The following is a 25,712-nucleotide window of genomic DNA, read 5'->3' as shown; positions in this document are numbered from 1 at the left end:
TAACATGCCCAAAATGGAATTCCTGATTTATCTCCCCCCAGGCCTTCCCCATCTCAGAAAATGGCCCCATCACCACCGAGCTGCTCAAGCAGCCCATGAGTCACCCTCATTTTCCTCCACCATCCTCACCCCTCACTCCGTGTTCACGGTATATCATTTCCATCTCTAAAATATCTCCAATTTATCCACTTACCTCTCTCCACACGGCCACCACCCTGGGCTGAGCTGCCATCATCTCTGATCTAGGGATACGAAAATAACCTCCTCCCCGGCCTCTCTGCGGTCATTTCTGCCTCCTCCCTCCATGGAGTAGCCTGAGTAATCTTTTTATATCACAGTTTTAATAATTCCACGACTCAGTTTCAGAGGCTCCTTTCCTGCTGTACTCAGGCGCAGCCCGGATTCCTTGCCATGACCACGTGTGATCCTGCCTGCCTCCCAAGCTCATCCTGAGCCTCTTTCCCCAACCCCTGCTGCTCCAGTCGTACCAGCCCCCTCTCCTTCCCTTCCTTTCCTACAAACTTCTGCACACGCCACCATCCTCTGCCTGAAATGTGTTCTCCCCTCTGTCCAACACCTGGTTCCATAGTCTTCAGGTCTCAATTTAAACATCATCTCCACAAATGAGCTTTTCCTGTACAGACAGGTTCCCCCTCTCGGCCCCCAGTTCTCTCTACGTCTGCACCCTGCTCATCTTAACCAGTCTTGTTCATTAGAAGCTTCTCTATTGACCTGCTCACTGTCTCCCCCATCAAACTGTCAGCCTCGTGGGGGGCAGGGACCAGTGGACGTCTGGTGTCTAGCACAGTGCCTGGCACAGAGAAGGAACACAACAAATCCTTGATAAATAAATAAGTTGACAAACAGTAACATAACATGAGAATATGTTTTTAAGTCCTGACTAGGAAGAAAAATATTCAAGGAAAGTCACATGATGGATGATAAGTGTCACATAGAAGGACACAGACAAGTTCTAGAACACACCCAAGGAAGGAGTGGCCAGGGGAGGGTTTCAGGATGGGACCAAACAGGTTTGACAAAAGTCTACATTCTATAGACAGAATGTTTGTGCCCAACCCCCCCAAAAATTCTTATGTTAAAACTCTAATCTCAGTGTGATGGTATTTGGAGGTAGATCCCTTGGGAGATGATTAGGGCTAGACGAGGTCATGATGGTGGGGCCCTTGGGATGGGATTAGTGGACTAGTCAGAAAAGGAAGAGACACCAGACTCTCCCTCTTTCTCTCCCTCTCCCCCTCTTTCTCTCTTTCTCTCTCTTTCCTCCTATCTCTCTCTCAGCACACTCATCAAGGAAGACTAGGTGAGGACATAACCAGGAGGAAGACCATCACCAAGAACCCACCCATGCTGGCGCCCTAATCTCAGATTTCCAGCCTTCAGAATTGTGAGAAGTTGTTGTGAGAAGTCAAGGAGCCGGGGAGTCATGCAAGACCAGGGCAGCTGAAAGTGTGTCTGCCCCTGAGTGAGCACACACACCCCCAGAGGCAGGTGAGGCCTCTGGTATAAAGCAACCATGCTGGTTCATATGCTCATATTTCTGCATTATTACATAAGTGACATTTCTCCAAACAGGTCACTCCTTTCCAACCACCCAGAGATGAAGTGGGTCCTCAAGCACAATCCACAAGTGGGGCCATTGCTAGACAGGAGCTAAACCTCCCCCATCTGTGACCAGCCTAGAGGGAGAAAGTGAAGAAGTTTTCCCTGTAGCCACACTGCCAGGCTGGCGGCACCATAGGAGAGAGACCCATAAACGGTATCTTATAAACTAGATCTCTAGGTTGGAGCTTCTGTCTGTGTTTATTTCTCCAGAGCCTTTGGTAAAGTAATATTCAACATTTCAGCCTTGTCTTAACATGTCAAGAGGAAATTTCAATGGTCACTGAGGACCCTTGGCCCAGAGTTAGGGCAAACAGGGTCCTGCTGAACCTAGCAATAGCAGCCAGCTTGGGCCCCCAGGGAAGGCTAGATCTGGGGTGTCTGCCAGGGCTGGGAAGCCCACAGCCCCTCCCCACATACAGTCCCCCTGCACTGGCTTCCTTGGTAATTGGGTTTTCTGTAAGAAGGTTCTGACTTCTTCCTGGCCCCGAACTCCCCCCCTGCACCAGTCTTCTCAGAGGCTGGGTGTGGCTATTGGACTCTGAGTCCTGCTTAAGGGCCAGCAAACCTGAGTGAGGTCTTTTCACCCTGCAGCTCATCTGCTCCAAGAAGAGGCTGCCCTCCATTGCCACCAGAGTGTCCAGGGAAGACCTAGTGGGTATCAGAGTAGAACTGGGATTTCAAAAGAGCTACAGTGAGATGCTGTCATCTAATCAAAGTGTGGCTCTGCTCCCATTGCAGTCACAATCAACACAGCATTTGTCATTAGACTTTAAGTGTCATGAGGGCCTCCATCTACTTTCTTGTTAATTCTCAACCCTAACACAATGCCTGATCCAAAGTGGATAACCTATAAATAGTAGCGAAATTGTAAAAGTAACGGTAGCCTGGCTGAGTTCCAGCAGGGTAACTATTCTGCCCCTCCAGTGCCTGTGGCAGGCATCCCTAATCGATCACAGACCTCCTTGCTACTGAGCCAAGAAACAGATTTGAATTCCTTTTCCAGGAAGCCAATCCAAATTGGTCATCGAAAAAAGGCAGAGGGTTCCTAAGCACTGAGAGATCCAGGAACCCTCAGAGAATCTAATGAATGAGTTTCTCTCTTGAAAAGACACATGAAACTTTGTGTATAATGTCAAGATATTCACGGACTTTTCCTTTAAAGGAATTGAAGGATTGGAAGCCCCAAAGCCTACCTAACCCTACTCAAATAATCATTGACTGCCATTCAGAGATAATCTGCTAAAAACATCTGCAACATATCCGATAGAGAGCCAATTAGGATCTGAGGATCAGTCCCAAGGAGCCAAAAATCAAAACCCAGACCAGTTCATCCACACTGCTTAAAGGTACTAGACACTCCCCAAACTAAGCAACAGAGTGAGCATGCTAAAAAGACCCTCCCCACACCCTGAGGACAATATTAAGGAAGGTGGTCTAACTCCCTCTGCCTCCCAACCATCCTCTCTGACAAGGACAGTGTCCATCGCATAAAGAGGCCCAGGTTGCCAGGGTAGCTCCAGGCTGGAATCTATTTATACACATCCTCAGCACCCAGAGGTTAAATTACAGCCCATGAGATGGCATGGGGCCAGCAAGGAGTTATTTATGTCCTCTTGGCAGGCTAGAGGAACAGGGGATTTCAGAGGGCCTCTTCCAAATGAGGCCTGGTAGAGATACATTTTGGACAATAGAATCATCCTCCCACACCACCTCCCAACCACTAATGGTGCACATGTGCTCACACACACACACACACACACACACACACGGAAACTATCTTTGCAATGAGTGTAAGTTGAGAGGGTAGAAACTAAAAGATTGTTTTTTAAAATGTAGATCATGGCCCACTGGGGTGCTGGAGAGAACCCAGTCAAATTCCATGGATTTATTCCAAAAAGTTCTCTAGGCGTTTCAGGCTCATCAGAAGCCTCTTAAAGGAAATGCCTTTCCCTGTCTTCCCTGAAGGCTCACGGATGGGAGCCAGACAAAGGCCAAAGACAGAGCCTGGCCTCCCTCCACGACTCCAAAGTAGGCAGGAACTGTGGGTGGAACTTCCACTCCCAGAAGCGCATCCTTGATCACTGACCCCCAAACTGCTCCCAGTCCAGAGGGTGTTGGGAGGATTCAGAAGTGCTTCCAATAACCCGAGGCCCAGCAAGCAGATATCCTTGTTTAACTGAGGCTTCTTCAAGCCCCAAGGAAAACCGCCAACACTTTATCGTTAGTGACATTTAATAAGACAGCACAGTGGAGTCTGTTAAATATCACACGGGTGATGGACGAGGCCTGCCACGAGGTGCGCCTCACCGCAAGTCAATGCACTTGCTTGAATGTAGTGCCAGGTTAGGCTGGCCCTGGCAGGGCTGGCCCCCAAGAATCCTGGGCCAACATTCACTCAGCAAGAGGCCAGGGGATAACGGAGCCAACTCCCTGAGCAAGAGCAAGGACCATGGGGGCCAGGAGGGCCTGAATAAGTCAGCACCAGGCAACAAAACACTAGAGCATGGGTCACGGAGGGTTCATGGGTGAAAGCCTCATTGTCTAAGAGTCTAAAGCCTCTGCTGTGTGCAGGAGACTGCCCCCATGAGTCCCCATCAAGGCCATCTTTGTTCATTAAGGTATCCAGGAAAGGGAGGTGGCTTGCAAGGGGTCTTCCATTTCTGCTCCAAACACCATGCCATTGGGATCTCCCATTTCCACTGACAGGCAGGAACCTGGAAGAAGCCGAACTCAGGAAAGGAGGAAAGAGAACAGCTGCTCGTGTGCAGCAGAGAGCCAAGCCCAGGCCTCCTGCCCTCCAGATGCCACTCTTGAACCAACCATTGCTTTCTGGTGCTGAGCCTGGGCACCCACAGGATGGCCCGGGCACCTCCATGGACGCCAGGGAGAGCAATACATGGTCTCCTTCCAGGTGCACTGCTAGGAAGAGCCTCACAAGAAGTGCCTGTCCATACACTCCCTACACCATCTACCCTAGTGAGGCTTCTTGGGTCATTTCCTCTTATGTCAAGAGATAATATTATCTCTTTGCAGGGATAATATAATCTCTCTCTTGAGATTATATCCTCTCTGCAGGAATATAATATCAAGGTGGGGAGCAGGAAGAGAGGGAGGAAACAGATTGAAAAATCTCAAATCTTAATGTAGTACATGGTTTCTAAAGGGTCTACAGCCCTACATGAGGTGGAAATGTTTGGAGCAGGCTGAATTTGGTGGCTGGAGAATATGTGTGCCTATTAAAAGAGCCAGAGTTTGAGATTTAGAGTCATAGACCCAGAAGACTTGGGGAGGGGGGTATCCCTGGAGAAGGCCTGGTGGAGCACATAAGACCACTCAGGAGACCCCAGACAGAATGAGGAGGCAAGGCAGGTCTGCTGACACTGGGGCTCCATGGCCACCACCTCTGTCCACCACCTGTTCTCTATGCATTACAGCCTTGGTGGCTTCCTGGTGTGTGTGTCAAGGCACCCTACCTTACTCCTCAACTCTGAGTTCTGAACAAAGTTTAAAGGACACCTCATTGAACTGTAACATCCCCCAAGGCTCCTACAGACTGATCCTAAATGCAGATTCTGCCCTCATCCCTTCCTTCCCTGTTGGAGATCATATTTCAATTTGCACATGGATGGATATGTTAGGTGGGGTGGGAACTAGGCAGGGATGGGCTAGAGAAACAACCTGGTGCAAGGTCAGGAACTCAGCTAACAATATCCTGGAGCAACCAGAACGTCCTACTCACGGCTTCCCAAAATGAGCCATGTACTCAGCTCAATAACCCAGACACTGCACTGTCCTCCAGCCCTGGGATAGCCATCATCTAAATCTCTCTCCCAGGGCAAGGAGCTGATCTGCCAGGCTCAGATACTGGCACCCTCAACTGCTGGGATTCCTCAGCCTTGATCTTAATCTTGTTTAGACATCCCTTCTAGTTCTACAAGGTGAAGTTTATCACCTAATACCTCCATTCCTGGCTTCCCTCACTTCCAGAAAAAGAAGTCAAAAAAAAAAAAAAAAAAAAACCTCTGACTCTTTAAATAGGCACAAGCGTCCTCCAGCCACCAAATTCAGCCTGCTCCAAACCTTCCCACCTTATGTAGGGCCACAGACCCATTAGGAGCCATGTTCTACATTACCTAACCTTCCTTAAAACAACACTAATAAAACGGGTGCCAGAGTTCCTGTCTCTTCTGCCTGAGACGCCTTGTTCAGACATCTGGGTGGGTGGCTTGACTCCCAGGGCCTGTCGCCAGCCCTCTGCAGCTATCTGGCTTTCTGGGTGCTGCATCTTGAGCTTGGTCTCAGGCTGATCCTTTCCCGCTCCCTTGGAGCCCAGTTCCTCGCCTGGTCTCTGCTCTGTCACTCCACACAGCTGTGTGGTGCAGCCCCCAACGTCGTTATTGCATTCAGAATAAGCAGAGAATGTGCCTCTGCCTGAGAACTAACGAGGTCCTTCTATCTATCCTGCATGAGGACTTATGTGGCCCATCAAGCCACCAGGCAGCTCCGGGCTCAGGTTCGGTAACCCGGCCACACTGCAGGGTCCTCACATTTGCTCCTGACATCTTTCTAAGGCTCTCCTTTCTCCTGCTGAGTTTTGTGCTCCTATGGTTGCATGCTGAGTTTTATCTTAAATCGTTTTAACCAGTCTGTACAGGTGATAAGGCGCATTTTTCTAAGTAAGCAGAAGAGGCAAGCCTGCTTCTTCACAGAGTTCTCCTGAGCCCGGCAGCTGGCTCTGGGATCAGCACCTTCTCTGAACTCCAGGAGAGCTTGTTTTCCAAACCAAACAAAGTCAATGCACACACAGCCTGGCTTGCCCATTTAATGTAGAAGCCCCAAAACCCAGGTCCCTCTGCAGCCTCTGGCCCTTGCCTCATTCCTTCTGAAGAAGGTGGTTTATTCCCAACGCCTCAACTTCTGCCTCCCTGCCAGGTGAGCCCAGTGCAATCCGGCTGCCACTATCCTTTCATGCACACACAACACACATTCTGTGAGGCACCCAACTCAGCCCCGTTCCCTGGTTTCAGGGGCCACTACCCACTCCTGCAGCCTGGCCTCCACCCTCACAGTCCACTTCCCTTGCCCCTGCTGCCCCTCCAGGGGATTCACCTGTCACCCAAACACTGAGGATGCCCAACTCTGTAGGCATCTACCACCCTCCCTGTGCCATCTCACACACTGCTGTGGCTTTAATCACCAGTGATGTGCCCAGTAACTCCCAAGCCCATCTCTTCTCCAGCCTCATTATTGATCTCCAGATCCACAAATCCAAGTGCCCCCCAGATGTTGCCATGGTGGTGGCAATAGTCCACCAGGCACTTCAGATGCTGCATGTCCAGCACCAACCCCATCAAATGGCTCCACTGCCTTGGAGTTACTCAACTAGGACATGTGGTGGTCAGCACCCATTTTCACATTCAAATTATGTTCCCCATGTGCCTGGCTCTGTGTGCAGGACAGGCTTGCAGTAAACAAACAGAAATGGCTCTTGCCTCCAGGGCACTTTCAGCCACCCTGTCCTGCGTGGTTTACTTGCCAATCTCCTCTGAAACAAGCCACTTTTCTCCATTCCCACAGCCAATATCTGAGTCCAGAGCAGGGCACCACTCTGGAAAGACAGCTGTTTAGCTCAAATGCCAGCCCTGAAATGTATGGTGACCTGGGTGACCTTAGGCAAGTTCCTTCCTCTGTACTTTGCCAGATGTTTCCCCATTAGGCAGATAAAGATGATAGTACCTACGTCATAGCTTTGCTATTAAACGAGACATAACACCTCTAGAACAGTGTCTGGAACATAGCAGGCAACCCATAACCACCTGTGCCTAGTCCAATCTCTGCTACCTACAGCCTGGCCTCTGGCTCCCCCACCCCCATGGTAGCCCACTCCATGTGCCCCCCAGCTACAGTTCCCATCACCCACCCCTCGCCTACCCTCTGGCCTTTGCCATGTTCTTTCCACTAACTCATTCCCTGGCTTTCTCTTTCTTGTTTCTCCAGGCTCAGATGAAACCCCCTCCCCTGGACCTCTACTCCACAGTAGATGCCCCTCCCTATGCTCCCTCCTGAGTGAGGATCGCTGTCCCCTTGTCTGCTACCCTGCTGGACTGAGTACTCCTAAGAGGGTGTTGTGTTCCTCTCTGTGAGCCCAGGCCTAAGGACCAAACTATGCACACAAGAACAGCTCGATAAATACTTAACAACAAGAAAAATATTAGAATTACAAAGAGCCAAATTTCTGCTCACTACAACCAAAAAATGTAAAAGCCTCCTTCCTAATAATGAGGCTACACTTATTAAGCATTTACTGTATTCCAGCCTCTGTGCTAAACTTCAGACACAAGTTACGTAATCTAACACTCACAACAACCCTGTGATCTGGGTACTTTTGTTCCTGTTTTACCAGGGGAAGGGGCAGGTTGAGGAAATTTTTTGAAACTTGCTCAAGGTTACACAGCCAGGAAGTGGTAAAGTCCCAATTCCAACCCAGGACTGTCGGATTCCAGAGCCCTTTTCTCCCCAAGCTCTAGAGTAGTTCAGAGTGGGTGCAGAATGAGCTGACTCTGTGATTGACAAAAGCACCTTCCCTGAGAGCCACATGGCCTCTGTTGAGGTGTTAGGTGGGGACTTTCCTTAGATGTGGGACTAAACTCTCTGAAAGTCCCTTATTATTCCAAGGCTTTAGGAGTCTGCCTTTCGATTCAAAGCGCCTTGGGTTGTTCATCTGGGTTTCCCTACAGCATGGGGTGGAGCACAAAGTAAGCAAATGAGAAACCAGCGCTGAATGAATGAATGAGCAATGAATGAATGAGCAAAGAATGAATGAATGGGCAGGTAAATGAATGAATCGATGAAATGAATGGATGGATGACAATTCATTTGCACACGTCCAAGTCCGTGTCTACTGACACTCTCTTGGCTGGATTTAGGGTCTTCATCCCATGGACCCAGAAAATGCAGAGAAGGGGAACCCAGTCAGGCCACTCGAGCGCCCTCTTACCGGCACAGGTGGTCGGTCCGGCACACACTGCGGAGGTCCAGGCAGTTGGGCTTCTCCTTGTCCTCGTAGGAGCACCTGGGCAGGATGGTTTGCCGGCGGCGCTCAGCGCAGGCCTGGTCTTGGCAGGAGCAGAAGAGCATGCGGTAGGTGTACTCGCTGGGCACACGGTCGAAGAACTGGCGCAGGGCCTTGTGGCACTTGCGGCGGTTGCAGCGCTCGGTGGGCGAGAGCTCGCGGTTGCAGATGGAGATGTAGGAGGAGCGCAGCTTCTTGCAGTTGTCGTTCAGGTTGCAGGCCTTGGCAGCGTCCAGGCAGTGATTGCTCTTGGCGCTGACCGCTGGGTCTGCCCCTGTCCCTGGAGGAGGAAGGAGAGTGCAGGTCAGAGGCTGCACAGACGCAGAGAAGACACAGCCACCTGCTCACTGGGAGCACCCAATGTGCTTTCTTGTTCCCACTCTTTGCCTCAGTTTCCTCATCTGTGAAATGGGCATCACTTAAGAGAATCTACCTCCTAGTATAGGTTGTGGTGAGGCTTGAATGAGTTAATACACAGGTTCATAAAGCACTTAGGACAGTGCCTGGTACGGGGTAAGTGGTACCTACGGTGACCTATTACAATGATGATTGTTAATCCAAGGTCTTAATAAAATTTGTCAGGCCAGGCACATCCTATAATCCCAGTACTTTGGGAGGACCAAGGGAGAGAATCACTTGAGGAATCTGAGATCAGCCTGAGCAACATAAAAAGACTCTTCTCAAAAAAAAAACAAAAAATGGGAAAAAACCCAGCCTGGCATTATAGTAAACATCTGCAGTCCCAGCTCTGCAGGAGGCTCAGGTGTAAGGATCACTTAAGCCCAGAAGTTTGAGGCTACAGTGAGTTATGATCCTGCCTCCAGCCTGGGTGACAAAGCAAGACCCTGTCTCTAAAAATAAATAAAAATAAATAAAACATATCACAAGCCTTAATCTGTCATGAGAGTTTTAGGGAAAAAAAAAAAACCTATCACAGCTCCAAACCCTATAGCAACTAGGCGGGCATAGCCATGCTTACAAATTAGGGAAATAAAGAGACTGGCTTAAAATTGCCCACCTAGGGGGAAGCTGAGCCAAGACTAGCCCCAGGGCCCCTGAACACCCCCTGCAGCACATTGGTACTTGGGGTGGGACAATTCTCATTATGGGGTCCTTCAGTAACCAGAATACAAATAGCACACACATATACCCTCTTGAGCCATTCTGGTGAAAACCAGCTAACCCAATTTATCTTACAAAAAAGGAAACTGAGGCACTGAGTGGACAAGGGGTCTGCCCAGATCACCCAGTGGGCTAGCAGCAAACCCACATAGGAGCCCTGACCACACCCAGCACCGTGGCATGCCAGGGGGAGCCGTAGCTTAGGGTTTAGCATGAGCCGTGGTCTTCTCATCCATTCCTCACCCATCCTACAAATGTTTTCCAAAATCTCTTGAGCACCATGCTCCCCACGCAAGGCCCCACAGCATGGGAGAAGGATTTGGGATGCAGCAAGCTGAGGCCACATTTTGCTCCCCCAGGAGCCAGTGGACTAGAACTTCTAGTACTCAGTTCCTAGAAATGATCTCTCAGTCATGAAAGGTTGACCAAGTCCCATCTCAGCAGAGCCCCCAGCCAATGGGAGAGTAGGCCCCGCTCTGGGAAAGCTCCCAACTCCAGCCAGGAAACCGAGGGGCAGAATAGCATAGTGCCTCAGACTGGGCATTCTGGGACTGAGCCATCGGCGTTCAGATCTTTGGCAAGTGACTGAACCATTCTTTGCTTCTGTGTCCTTGTCTGTAAGATAGTACCTACCACATAGGGTCAATATGGGCATGACTGAGACAGCTCATTATTTTCTCTCTCCCCCACATCAAAATGTTGCTCTATCTTCTGGATCATTCCCATCAGCTATTGCATCCATCATTCATTTTTTAAAAAACCTTCTTGAGACCATGCACACCCCTTAAGTTCCCAACCCACTTCTCTGCTCCCTTTGAAAGCAAAATCTCTCAAAAGAGTTCTCTCTACTAACTGTGTCCCCTTCTCCCATTCTCTTGGACCCACTTCAGCCTGGTGTCAACCCTTACCTCTGCCATCAGTGCCCAGATCCGTGGCCTCATCTCAGTCCATCAACAGCCTTGGATGCAGCTGATCCCTCCCTCCCACCTGAACACCCTTCCACCCTTCAACTGGCTCCCCAAGTCCCCACACACACTCTGCTCAGCCTGCTTCACTGATACCATCTTCACTACCCAAGACTCAACCTCCCCTTGCCTCCCCTTGCACCTGCTCCCTGAGGCTCTCAGCTCACCTCATGACCTGAAACATCATCAGATTCTTACCACCCCCAATCCGGACCTCCCCCAAGAGCCAAACACTCATCCATCCAGCTGCCTCCTCAACAACTCTAGCTACAAGCTCAATGCCCACATCTCACACATAACACGTCCAAAACCAAACCCGAGATTTCTTCCAAAGGCTTCCCTCTATCTCTGACAGTCAACCTCATCCTGAAAATTATTGCACCTTCCAATTGCTCAAGCCAAACTCTCATTCGCACATCACACCAGGAGAATGTGGTAGTCCTACCTTCAAAACGTATCTGGAATCCAGCCACTTCTCATCACCACCACCGCAACCACCATAAGCCAAGCCTCCAACACCATATGCCAAGCAAGAGCCTCCTTCCAGGCCTCCCTTCCCCACCCCATGCTCCTCACGCCCCACCCATGACAATCATCTCACATCACAGCAGCTGCAGTGAACCTAAGGCAGACACTTCTCACTCTTGGGTCCCAAAGCAACCATTGGCTTCCTCAACTCATTCAAAGGCCTTAGCATTGCCCTTCAGGCTCTTTATTTGTGCTATCCAATATGGCAGCCACCAGCCACACATGACCACTGAACCTGAAATGTGGCTAGCATATTCCAAATGGGCAAAAGATTTTGAAACGCGTATCAGATTCTGACAACTTCATAATAAAGCATATTTCGTTAATAACTTTTTACTTTTATTACATGTTGTAGGGATAATAGTTTGGGTGCGTGGCATTTAAAATGTAGTATTAAAATCAATTTCATTTATTTCTTTTTACTTTTTTAAATGCGCTAGAAAATTGAGACTTACATACATCAGTGATGTGTCCTGTCTAACATTCTATTAGCCAGTGCTGCTCTGTATGACCTCACCCCCTACCCCTTTCCCCAAGCTGCCTCGACTCTATTCCAGCCACACCTGCCTCCTGATCTTTCTGGAACATGGCCCGACGCCACCCCTGACTTGCACTTGCTGTTGTCTTGACCTCTTCCCTGCCCCATGACCACATTGCAACTTTCCTCATTCTCTTCAGGTCCCTGCTCAAATGTTGCTGAAAAATGAGCCCTTCCTGACCACCCTACGAACAATAACAATCCCCCACTAGCTCCATTTACCCCACTCTGGTCTCCTTTTCCTGCAGCACTCATCACTGTCTGCTGTAGTGTGGACTTGTTTACACATCTGCTTGTATCAATTATAAGCTCCATGAGCTTTGTCAACAGTGCTCACTGCTATACCCATGATCCCCCAAAGTTTGATACGTGGGTGCTGAATGAGCATTTGATGACGGAGAACATAAATGTACTTAGACCTTTATAGTAAGTACTCAGAAAATGTTGGCTATTATTAAGGAGGCAAACCCGGCAGAGTAGGGAGCAGTGAGCAACACAAGCGCACAGGGGGCCCAGCCCAGAGGGGTCAGGATTGAAAGTGAGAAGATGATGGAGGAAGCCACTCACCCCAACACCTCGTCTGGCCAACATCAGCCCTATAAAAGTGGAAATAGAAAAGTGCCCCCCTCTTCTTGTTGTAAAATTGAAAGCGGGGGTGGGTGGGTACATCCAGACCCTACAGAATCTTATTCAGCGATATTCAACAAGTGATCAAGCCACAAAAAGACAAAGAGGAAACTTACATGAAAACAGCCACACATCACACTGTGTGATTCCAACCATGACATTCCAGAAAAGGGAAAACTATGGCGACAGTGCGAGATCAGTGGTTGTCAGGAGAGGGAGAGATGAGTCGGCAGAGCAAAGAGGATTTGTAGGGCGGTGGAACTACTCTGGGTGATGCTGTGACGGTGGGTACCTGTCGTTACACATTTGTTCAAACCCCACAGAACATGCAACTCCAAGAATGAACCCTAATGTAAATTCTGGACTTGAGTGACAACTATGTGTCAGGGTGGGCTCATCAACTGTACCAAAGGCAGGACCCTGGGGGGATGTGGATAGTAGGGGGCCATGCCTGTAGGGACTGGGGCGAGGGTGGGGGGGAGTAGCTGGGAGCTCTCTGCAACTTCCTCTCAATTTTGCTGTAAACCTAAAACTGCTCTAAAAATGTAAGTCCTTCTTTAAAAAGGAATTGGAGGAAATTAGGCAGAAAGAGAATCAGGTTTGTTTTCCTCATTAAGCAATTAATGTATTTTTCCTGAGAACCTACTGTGTGTCCTCAGGCGCTTCCCCGGACACTGAGGCTGCAGCCCCCTCCAGTGTGAGTTCTGGGTGGGGAAGGCGGACACAGAGGGGAAGGCATCCTGGCCAGACCTGAGGGTCCTGGAAGCATGGACTTCTCTGGTGAAGGATGAGTCAGAGGATGCGAAGAAAGCAGAAAAGAGATGGTGGGCAGAGAGGAGCAGGGACAAAGGCTGGGAAGAAAGGAAAGCCGTTCAGTACGCCTGGAGGTGGAAACTGAGAGCAGGCCGCTGGGGCACTGAGCAAGGCCTTCAGCCATGCTGGGGCATTTGGCCTCCCAAGCAATTCCCTGAGCTGCTATCAAACCGTTCTGCCCAGCCCAGAAGGCCCCAGGACGCCTGTCAACACAAAGGCTGTTGTGGGGACACTGCTTCTGTGGGACCAGTTGTGGGATGCACCTGTCAGAGGCTGGCTGGCGGCTGGCAGAGGGAGGAGCAGAACGGCCTGGAGCCAAGGTGGAGGAGAGAGGACAAGGAGGGACCCCAGAGAGGAGCAGGGCAGCAAATACAGAGAACAGCAGCTAATTTAGGCTTGTGGCTGCTTCCAGGATCCCCAGGTGCCCTGTTCCCGCTCCTCTCAGCACGCTCCTGAGCTAACGCCGACTGCAATTATAGCCTCCGTGCCTTCCATCTGGAGCTTGAATAGTGAACGCTTTTGCTAAGGGGGTGGGACATGTAAACCCCTGGGCCAAACTTGGTAAATTTCCTAGAAAAAAAAAATATCAAGAAAAGCAGCTACTGTTTGGTTACGAAGAAAAGGTCCCTTCTGACCCTCCACGGTGAGAAAAGGGGGCCAGTGGCCTGGAAGCTGGGGGGTCACTCCACCATGCAGAAAGGCCCCTGAGCAAAACGCCTCTCCAAGCAAGCAGCCAGCTCTGGTCTTGGTCACCAGCAAGACAGTAGGGTCAGGGCCTGACACAGGGCCAGCACCTCCACAAGCAGTCACTGCCTTTCCATCTACCCTAGGGCCCCTGTCCCTGCCGACGGGAAAACAAGTTCCCCCACTGCAGAGGAAGAAGGTGGGGGATTCTGAATACCAACTGTGGCTTGTGCTGGGGTTACAGCCCCTGAATAAAATGTGCAAAGAGCAGATAGGGGGTTCAGGAAGATTCCCTGCTGCCTCCCCTCCACCCTGCACAGAGAGCTGAGACTACACAGCCCCCAAGAGGGACTCAGGCCTGGGCTGGTCCTGCAGGGTCTGTCCTCCACACATGTCCCAAGCACACCCCCACATACATCTCCCAGAAATAAATGGTGAACAGCTGCCCATAGGAGAGGGAGGTGGGATTTACCCACCCTTGGCAGCCTCCAAACCATCAGCAAATTCACCCTCCCAGCCCCAGCTCCCAGGGAAACGCTATGGCTTCCTTATCCCCTTCCTGCCACCTCCCTCAGCAAGGGTGCAGCCAGCTGGAGAGGGGCAGCAGGGCTGCAGGGCCCAGCCCAGCCTCTCCTGAGATGCTGCCCTGAGCCACAACTGCACCACTAGGCTGTCCCCAGATGGTGGATACCCCAGCAGGAGGACATGCAAGCACCCTTCAAACTTATTCCTTAAATTTTTATTTGACATTTATATTGAGCGGGGTTTACCAAATTTCTGCTGCCCAAGTATCACCTACACCATTTTGGCCATAGTAATAGTACCACCTATACTAATGTTTCATTAATTTTTCTCTTTAAACCTCTTAATTCTTAAATAGTGAATGTGTTCAATGCCTTTAATTGACTCGCTTTTTAAACTTTTCAGTACCTACCTAGATTTATCCCTAATGATAACATCTACATTGATTCTGAAATTTTCTAACACATAGTAAAATGAGCTATTAAGATAAAAATATGTATTCCTCTGCTCCATCTCCCATTCTAGCAGTGGTGTGCAACACTGTCAGAGGGAAGTAATGGATTTGGAGTAGACGAGTTTAATCTTTGTTGTATGTGTGACCCACATGCCCCACATCAGGCCCACAGGCATCTGTATTTCACAAGCTCCCTGGTACTCTAAGGTCACCTTCCAAAGTTTGGAAATCAAATAGCAAGAAGAGAGCTGAGCTGCCCCTGGCTCACTTCCCAAACACACACACCACACACCCAGCACAGAAGGTGGACTGTGGCCCCCCATTGTCACCAAAGCATGCCCCCCGCCTATTTTGTCAATCACAGGCCTCTGCAACAGCAGTAATAAGACACTCACCATCCTGTAATCCTTCCAAGCTAATGGGGACCCAGGTGTTTCAGCATCCCCTCTTGCATTCTAGGAAACTGCTCCTAATCCCAGTTGCAGCTGCTGTCTGCCCCTGAGCCCACCTGGGCCCCTGGGCTGAATGGTACAACTCTGCCACTTAAGTGAGGGCCAGAGAACCTGGGTCCTGATCCTGTCTCTGCCTCTCCCAGTTGTGTAAAACCCAAGATAAATCACTGGCCCTCTCTGGGTCTCACCTCTTTGACTGAAAAATGCTGGGTTTTGAATTTTATTATCCCCTACATCATGTGCCTCTCACATCCACCCATCTAACCCATCAGTGTGAGACTCTAGGGGCTGGAGGACCTAGGAAACTCCCCCGTCTCACCTGGTTCCTACAAGCCAAAACCACAGATCAACCACGACAAGCTAAAAGGAATTTACTCTGGTCCCATGTAAACACAACAGCAGTCCGCATGTGCACACAGGGACACCCAGCCCTGCCCGCCTCTCCCCACACAGTACCCATGGTCCTGCAGTGAGCGCCAGTTAACAGATAATAATATTTTCAAACACTGACTACATTCCAGGGCCTAGCAATCCAGCTATGAACAAGGAGGAAAAGTCCCTGCTGTCCGGGTTTTCACTCCAGTGAGAGGAGGACTGGTAATAAACACATAAATAAACAAATAAGGTAATTTAAAGATCCACTAAGTGCTATAAAGAAAATAAGGGAATAAGAAGAGAGGGATGGGAAATGAGAGAGGACTTCTCCTAGGAGGCAACATCAGGTAAGATAAGATAATGAATGGGTAAGAGTGAAACATACGAAATCCAAGGGAAGAGAATTCCAAGCAAAAGGGAAGGCAAGTGCAAAGATCCTGACATGGCACCGAGTTGGCCAAGCTCCCAGTGAAAAGGAAGGGGAGATTAGGCGCAGCGGCTCACACCTGGAATCCCAGCACTGTGGGAGGTCGAGGCAGGTGGATCGCCTGAGCTCAGGAGTTTAAAGACCAGCCTGAGCAAGGGTGAGACCCCATCTCTACTAAACATAGAAAAACTAGCAGGCGTTGTACTGGGCACCTGTAGTCCCAGCTACTCAGGGAGGCTGAAGCAAGAGGATCACTTGAGCCCAAGAGTTTGAGGTTGCTGGGAGCTATGATGATATCACAGCGCTCTACCCAGGGTGAAAAGAGTAAGACTCTGTCTCAGACAAAAAAAAAAAAGGAAGGAAGTGCAAGGTGGCCGGAACTTCCAGAATAAGGCATAAGGAAAAGGAAGTCAGGGGGACAGTCGGGGAGACCTGGCAGGGCAGATGAGAACTTTAGATTTAATTCTAAAATGCAAAGTACTTGGAGAGCATTAAGGAGGGGAGCCCACGACTTCACTCACTGACATATGGAAGGAAGAGTCTGTGAGGGGTGGGGGGTTGGGGAGGAAACCAGTTATAGCTGGCAGTAGCGGAAAGATGCTAGAGGCTTGGGTGGGGTGGTGACTGCAAAGATGGCCAAAAATGAAGCCATTTGGTGTATAATTTAGAGATAAGGCCAACAGGATTGCTTAGATTTTGAATGTGAGGAAAGAGAGAGATCAAGGAAAACTCCTGGGGTTTGGCCTGAGCACCCAGTGGATAGTAAAACAGGAAAGGAAGCAAGAGGAAGGGGGCCAGGACAGACAGCTTTGGGGCGTGGCTTCGGTGTTCAGTGGAGATGAGAAGGAGGGGACCTTGAGCTGGCAGAAAAATCAAGAGATGCTGGTTTTCTGGAAGCCAAGACAAGAGTTTCGTAAAGGAGGACGGTCATCAGACTCCAAATAAAAGGGGGCAGAAGGGGGAATGGAAAGGAAATTTACAAACCCTCCGCAGGGCTGGGTAGAAGGCAGGAGAGGCAGGTCGGCAAAGGGAGGAGCCTGGAGAGGAGACTAAGGGCTGTGTACCTTAGGGCCCAAATTTCCCAGGGTGAGGGAGCAGTAATAGCCACCAGGACTGTCCCCTCCACACCCCATGTCCCCATGGTACACCCAACCCCAACCCTCCCTCAAATCCTTTGACTTCCACAACACTCACTGACAGCCCAGTGTGTGTCAAATACTGCTGGAGACAGGAAAAGAACCAGCAAGGATCCTGCCCTCCTGGGGCTCGTATTCTAGGGCAGGTGAAGGATTATAATCAAGTCAACAAATGAAAACTTCCCCCTTTGCCTGGGCTCACTCTCCTGGGAAGAGCAGCGACTCTGGTCTAGCTTGGGAGGTAGAGAGCCCAGCTGGGCCACTGACCAGCAGAGCAAGTGTGAACGGGCTGTGCAAACTCTTCGCACCTCATTTTCCTCACCTGCAAAGTGGGGACACAACTCCCATCCTGTCTACACACAGGAATACACTACATTAAAACAGGACATATAGATAAAAATGCCTCTCACGGATTCTGGCCCATAGTGAGCAGGCAGTAAAGGCTTATTTACAGATGTGTTACCCAGCTGGCAGGGTCTTCCCTCCCATCTCTCTATTCCCTTCACACTGTGCCATCTTGCTAGGACAAGAGGCAGGTCCCACATGCTCCAGCCTTTACACTCTATGCTGCAGAAGATAAAAGGGTCCCCATCTTCTCCTTGAGAGTAAGAGGAAGACTTCCAGGCAGTCTGATAGAGCAAGATCTCTGAGCATCTTCCTCACCTCTGGCCCCCTCACCTTTAGGAGTGGTGATCAAGAGCCCCCACCATCTAGCTGGAAGCAATATCTCAGGTGCCCTATCCGCAGGAGATGGCAGGACCAATCCTAGTCCTTTCATTTGTCACTCAAAGCCCAGGGATCCTGTGGGGACCAAACCTTGACTTCTTTGCTCTGTACGTCCAGGGCACCCACCCTCCTCAAACCTGCCCTGGAAGTCCTAGTCCTAATCCAAGGCCCCTATAATCTCAACATTCTCTCTGAACTCTCTGCTCACCTCCCAGTCCTGCCACCACACCACAAGCCATCTCAGCACTCTCCAAGGGACACTGCATTTTTGGAAGCAAGCCAACCTGCCAAAAATCAATTTGACAAATGGCAAATTTGCTGGAAATCAATTTGAAAGAAAATCAATCTGGATTATTTTGAATCCTATTTTATTTTTTGTCAAATTTTGACCACATTTAAAATTCCTCCTCCAAGTTCTCAAATGGCAAGTTCGCCTTAATTTTGTGATTCTAAGAATTAAAAATATAAGTTTCATTTGTTCACATTTAAAGGGTTTTTTTTCAGTGCTCTGGTCCTCTTAAATATAGTTGGAATGGCTAGGGATTTTTTCTTTCATTTGGGCTTTTTACCATTCTCACATCAATGACATGTCAGCTTTAATTTTTTATTTGTAACAATTAAAAACCAAAACTGAGGCATTTCATATTGACAGGATTGACCTAAATCTTTCCTCAGCATTTTTTACTTGATGCCACACTGAATGAATGTAGAATCTGAGGCACCAATCACAAGCTATAATTTAGTTTACTGATTATGAAATATAATTTTCTCACCCTAAGACGTCTTCCTCGACTCATTTTTTTATTCCAAAAAAATGAATATGTCTTAAAATACAGCTATGAAGACAACTTGCAAAAGTCTTCAGAAGCCATGAAAATCATTCGATGTAAATTTCCAAAAAGCTTTAAAAATAATTCAAAGTAATGAGTTTGGATAAATTAATGCATTTGGTAAAAATCAGTGACTTCATCACTGAGCGTCCTAATTCATCCTAATTTCAACAGAAGTAGCCACGGTGTGGCTCATGCATACTAGACATCTTGGCCCAGAAGGAGTGAGATCCTCCCACCATTTCCACATCCCCTATCTCCCTGGGACATTCATGCCATCAATCTCCACCCTGCTCCCCCTTAGAGCTGTCACCCACCCACTCACCATCCCCTTTCTCAGGAAGGATCGTAGGCCTGGCTCACCATCTCCGGCCCACCATTCCGGCTCCCACTCCAAAGGCCTGATCTGTCTGGAGACAGGAGAGGCCTCTTGCTTCCACAGATCTCTTCCTACCCTTAGCTCCCATTGCCATGGTCATACCCCATGGCCTTGGCCTTCACCAACATTCAAATCATCCCTGAAATGCTGGCATCAAACATCCCAAATTCAGGCCACCATCTCTTCCCCTTCCAACTCTCCGTCCAGATCCCTGCTCCAGCAATCTTTCAGCCTCCCAGACCCTGACCCATGACCCAGTCACTTGCTCTCCTTCTACCATCCCCCACCTTGTCCTCATAGCCTCCCTGCTCAGTCTAGACTTCCTGGACCCATCCAAATACCCTAAGCCCCTCAGCCCCATGTGGAATCAACAACCCCATTAGACCCAACCACCCCTATGCATGCAGGTTCCTGAGCCACTGAAGTCTCTGGGAAAGACACACATACTCATATATATATATGTATATATACACACACACGCGCGCGCACACATGCATATGGAGTCGAGTGTGCATGCACGCACACACACGCACACACACACAACCAGGCTAACTAGTCCCACTTTAAATTCCAGACCTCAAGCCTCAAAATACCTAATACACCCCTTTCACACCCTCTCCTGCCTCATTCTTTCCCCTGCCTCTTCCCAACTGTTCTAAGCTGATTACTTTGTGTCTCAGTCCATTTGGGCTGCTGTACCAAAATGGCATAGACCGGGTGGCTTAAAACCAACAGAAATTTGTTTCTCATAGCTCTGGAGGCTACAAAGTCCAAGATCAAGATGAAGGAAGATTTGGTGGTTGGTGAGGGGTCACTTGCTGGTTCATGTCCACACTTGTCTAAAGAGGCAAGTGAGCGCTCTAGGGTCTCTTTTGTAGAAGCTAATCCCATTCATGAGGGCTGCCCTCTCACGCCCTAATCACCTCCCTGAGGCCTCACCTCCTAATACCCTCACCTTCGGGGTTAGGATTTCAACCTATGAATTTAGGAGGGACACAAACATCCAGACCATGGCACCTTCCTCCTACTTCATAAGAAAATAGAAGATTTGGACCAGCAGTGTCCAACCTGCACCCCGTGGGCCATATGCAGTTATCTGAGGCCTCTTATGCTTATCTGTTGGATATCACAAAAATTATGCACAGACATTTTTTTGCTCATCAGCTTTTGTGAGTGCTTGTGTATTTCAGGTGTGGCCCAAGGCAACTCTTCTTCCAGTGTGGGGCAGAAAAGAGAAAAGGCTAGACACTCCTGATGGACAGACATGTCCCAGAACTCTTCCCAGAGCTCTTCCTGAATGTCAAGTTCTAGGGCAGTGGCTATCCCCAGGGTGGGAGCTGAGACTGCTCCGGGCCATTCAGGCCTTCCCTCCCTGTCCCTCCTTCCCTGCCCACTTGAGACAGAGGCCACTGTCAAGAACTTATAACCACTGCCCTACACACACACACACACACAGCACACACATATACCCCACACACACACAGACATAGCCTCACACACTCTGACACACACAGCACACACACCCCCACACTTACACACATGACCTTCACACTCTGCACAGTGACACCCTAGACACACAACCCTACGCACTACCACACACTGACACACAGCATATCTCCACACACACACCATCACATACACACTGAGACATCATTCCACATCCACAAACACTAACACACACACCTACACACACCACCACTCCCACATACACTGGCACATGTCACCCACACACACGCCACCTCACAGCCGGTGCACATACTAACACAGACCACACATGACCACACACTGCCAAGTACACCACCCCACACACACTGCCTCACACACTCCACACACACACACCCCCAGACCTCACACACATACCTACACACTGACACTCCCCACTTGCACACTACACTCACACATGGTCACAGCGCCCCTGTCTTCACCGTGTCTCTGCACACCAGTGGGGTGGGGCTGCAGCACCCAGACAGGCCGGGCTGGGAGGAGAAACCCAGTGCAGGAGCTCAAACCTTGCTCTCCCTCGGGGTAAACTGGGGAGAATCCAGTTGGTGGCTCAGCCAGGCACACACATGGGGAGAAGAGACTCCCACAGGAGTCACCCCAGGATCAGCCATGAGCTGCCCTCACCCCAACCACCGGCGGAGCCCATCCCACTAGAGAGGAGAGGCAAGCAGGTGGATCCCTAGAAGATGCTATTTGAAGAGTACCAGAAAATGCCCTCACCCAGAAATATTCACCCCAACCTGAAATTCTACCGTCCTACCATTCAAAAGCCTTTGGGGGCATTAAATTTGGTTCTTCCCTCATCCTTTTTTTCACAGCAGTTTCCTCCTTGGACACAAAGGCAAGGAAAGATGAAGTCACCAACGCCCTGCTCACACCTTCCCGAGCAAATCCTTCTCCCCACTGACAGGAGCCTGAGGTCGCTGGCGTTGACAGGGAGACGGAGAAAAGGGAAAGGGAAGGGGGGGAATGTGGCATCCCCCCATGGAGAAGTCCCAAGAGCTGCTTGGCCACCCTCCAGCCCACCTCTCCTGTCCCCACCCCAGGCCCCCTCCTCGGCCATCAGACAATTCCCCTGAAAGGGGAGGTGTAAGAGGTGACAGAGTAGCAGCTAAAGCCCAATTTTCCTTGACACTCAGAGTCTCTGACAGCTGTTAGAAGAAGAATGTGATTTTGAAATTTAAATAACACACTTCTGCATTCGGCTCAGGGAGACAACCTGAGGATAAGCAGTTTATCGCCTGAGCCACCGTGAAGGGGGCAGGGAGAAAGGCTGCCTGTCCCTCCGGAACTCCCCCGCCCGCCTCACCGTTCCCAGCACCCCGCACCTTGTGGCAGGGCTGAACCGTCAACACCTCACCCTCCTTTCATCTTCCAGACAGCCCAAAGGAATAGAGGCAGAGTCCAGGTTCAAAGGCTGGGACCCTGAGGTCAGGCGCTAGGGGGCAGGTCCAGGGAGGGCAAGAGACCCAGTGGAACAGAGCCAGGCCCAGTCCTCCCCCAGCCCCCACAGGGTCACAGAAGTGTCTTCATGGGGGACTGATTCTTGATCCCAGGAAGCAGTCTCTCCCTGACCAAGGGCAGCCCAGGACCTCCCTAGGGACCTCTAACCCAGCAGCCACCCCAAGCTTTGTCATGAAGCAGTCCTGGACAGAAGCCCTAAAGGCAGAGAGGCCATTATACAGAGGTCCCTGTTCACCATCCCCAAAGCCCACCAGGCTCAGGAGACTCGGGGCTCCTTCATCATGCCAAGCTTGGCCAGGCCTCCCAGCCTTGACGCTGCCAGAAATGTCGTTCCCAAGGCCCACTTTCCCCTCTTTCAATACTTCCCTGCTTCCCGCAGGCACTGCAAGTTGCTGCCTCCCCTGAACTCAGTCTACACTGCCACTGACAATAAATCTCCTACAGGGTCTCTAAGCAGCTTTCTACTTGCCCCACTAGATAGCCAGGACCTGGGTCTGATTCATCTTATAGCAGTGGCTGACTCTGTCTCTGGAACCCATGGAACACTCAATGTTTACTCAAAAAAACATCCCTTTGGGGTCCAGCCCCAATCCCATGAGCACTTCCTGCTCACCCCAGCCAGGACTGACCTTTCCTCCATACTCTGAAGATGCAGTGCACACCTCACAATGGCTTAACACCACCCACCAGGCCACTAGCTGCCTCCAATGCCCAGACAGTGATACCAATCCCCACCCTCTGACACCCTGGGAGGAGCCTGTGCCCTGTACTTGCAGGACAGCTGAACTGCTCCATTTTACAGATGAAATAAAAAGAGGCTCCAGGGGCCAAATGACCCTGAGATCACACAGGGGTGTGATCAGTTCAAAACTAGGGCTTGCTGGCCTGAGAGTCCACATTCCATCCTGATTCCAGGATGTTCTGTGGCTGTGTGTTAGGCACAAAGCCCAGGGCTAGGTAACCAGAGGATGCAGAGGGGAACGGATGGGCTGGACACAGACAAACACCCACAATCACACACTCGACCCCAACCTGTGGGCGTGAGCACCACAGTAAAGGACAAAGTGCTGTGGCACCAGGGCAAGGTGATGGTCACCCCTCAGGGCCATACGCAAGGCTTCTTGGCAAGGGGTAGAGGGTGAGCCTTTAGTTCCTCCTCTCCTGAACCCCCAAAAGGAGCCCATGGAGTACCCAACAAGAATGCCCCCTAGGCCATCCTTGAGACTTGCTGGCCAAGCAAGGTAGACACTGTCCATCTCATCCACCTCCAATCCACAGAAGGCCACTGAGCCCAGGCTTCTTGCTAGCCCCCAGTCACAGCCCAGCATACAGAAGCTGGAACCACCCAAACTCCCACTTAGCCCCAGGCTCCCATTGCCCTCTGAAAAATCACCCAGTCACCTTCACTCCACCCCCAAGCACGATCCCAAAGGCAACACAACATTCCCACTCCAACATTCCCTGCCATAATCTGCCATCTGCCCTTGGAGCAACCACTCCACAGTAACTTTTTTTTTTTAAGAGACAGTGTCTCACTTTATCGCCCTCAGTAGAGTGCTATGGCATCACAGCTCACAGCAACCTCCAACTCCTGGGCTTAGGCAATTCTCTTGCCTCAGCCTCCCAAGTAGCTGGGACTACAGGAGCCCACCACGACACCCAACTACTTTTTTGTTGCAGTTTGACAGGGACCAGGCTCAAACCCACCACCCCCGGTATATGGGGTTGGCACTCTACCCACTGAGGCACAGGCACTCCTCCACAATAACTTTTATATAGCTAACACAGCTTGCCATGGGGCCAAGCACTCAATCTGCATTCTCTCGCTTAGTCCTTACACAACCAAGCAGGTAGGGGTTTCTAATGGCCCTACTTTGGACAAGAGGAGGCAGGAACTTAGAGGGTGGGTACCTTCCTGAGGTACACAGCAGGCAGGGCTGGGATTCTAGTCCCATCTATGTCCCACTATTTGAGCCCTTCTCTCTGAGCCTGTTTCCTTTCTTGTCAGGCCAAGAGGTAGGACACAACCTACTAGTGATCCCTAAGTTCCTTTCCAAAAACAGAAAATAAAAGAACATTTCTATAAACACACTCCATGGTCACAACCAGGCCCTGGAGACGTGACGCCCCACACAGGAATGCAGAAGCAGCACTTGATGACGGCCAAGGCCATGTGCCCACCACTTCTCCCTGCCCTTTGGGCATGGTTCCATGGGCTGTGAGGGGCATCACTAGCCAGCCCACCCACTCCTTTTCATCCCTGCTTCTCCTTGCTCCACACTGGCCCTCAGGACCTTCCAGAACCTTTCCAGGACCTCTTTCCCTGAGTGATTTCTCCCCATCTGAACGATCTCTCTCTTCTTCTCTGCCTCCTTCTACCCTCCACAGACAGAAGTTGACTGCCTGAGCCAAGCTCCGCTCAGTCCTAACCACAGTGAGTGCTCTGCCTACATCCATTCTCGATAAATCCCCTTAGTGGGCATCACACACTGGTCTTACAAATGTAGACACTACAGCCCAGAAATGCCACAGAGAAGCCCAACATCACAGCCCCTGAGTGGTCAAGCCAGGATCAGAACCCAGGACTGTGTGGCTCTAGGCCCATGCTCTTCCCAGGTACCAGGCACCTCTGTTTTGTGTTTTCAAGGGCAGTTTGAATTACAAGAGACAGGAGAAACCTTCTCTTTCTCCCTGAAATCTCTCTCCCTGTGCGCCAGGGGAGGGTAGAGCACCTGGACGCTTCTAACATCACCTTGGCCGTGGCTCATGGTGCTCCCAGACTGCTCCCCACCTGGCCCTGGTCTCAGAACTAGCTGCCTTGTCACTGAGCCCAGGGCCTGTAGGGTGAGACTGGGCAGAGATGAGGAGAGAAGGTGCTATGCCCCTGGGCTTGAGCAAGCAGGTGTTACAGGGATCCTGGCAGTTTGCTTTTCCAACAGAGTCCCAGGAGTGCTTTTTAAGAAGCCCAGCAGGGAGAGAAGAAAAGAGGTGAAGAAGACTCATTCCGGGAGGCCTCTATAACATTGCCCCAAATTTTCAGACGTGGAATGGTAAAGAGATAGTAACAACTGAGTCCCAAAGATACAACAGGGCAACCCAGAGGACCTGCCCAGGACCCTACAGGAGATTTCGGCAGAGGCTACACTAGAACCAGCCTCCTGGCTCCCACTCTTGCCTGTTTCTACTGGGCTCCCCTCCATGGCTTCCCCACCCAACCACTTGCTCAAGTCTCCCCCAACAGAGCCACTATCCCCAGAGTCAACAGGAGCAATGAGGAGGGACCGTTACAGTCCCCAAAGCCCAGCCCTCATGGTGGGAGCGTTCCTGGAACACAGAAGCCCACAGTTGTGTGGGGCCCACTTATCTCAGGGCAGCAGGTAAAAGGGAGTTGATTCAGCAAGCTGCAGACCCAGTAATTTTCTCATTTGTCTTGTCAACATCCTGTCCCACAGAGTGTCAAGTCCATTACGTA

The 25,712-nt window shown here is 50.4% G+C and overlaps 1 protein-coding gene across 3 annotated transcripts in view; it reads right to left on the bottom strand.

The window, feature by feature from the left end:
* Positions 1 to 25,712, bottom strand: part of GFRA2 (GDNF family receptor alpha 2) — an 81,714-nt gene that overhangs the window by 42,298 nt on the left and 13,704 nt on the right. For all 3 annotated transcript variants that reach the window (XM_003793993.3, XM_012807697.2, XM_012807696.2), the window contains one exon: positions 8,621 to 8,975. In XM_003793993.3, the coding sequence (XP_003794041.1) occupies positions 8,621 to 8,975 (355 nt within the window). The remainder of the gene's footprint in view (positions 1 to 8,620; positions 8,976 to 25,712) is intronic.

Source organism: Otolemur garnettii, unplaced genomic scaffold, assembly GCF_000181295.1.
Source record: "Otolemur garnettii isolate 467f Iridium unplaced genomic scaffold, OtoGar3 scaffold00074, whole genome shotgun sequence".
Lineage (NCBI taxonomy): Eukaryota > Metazoa > Chordata > Mammalia > Primates > Galagidae > Otolemur > Otolemur garnettii.
The sequence above is the reverse complement of the archived record's forward strand: the minus strand, read 5'-3'. Positions and strand labels throughout refer to the sequence as shown.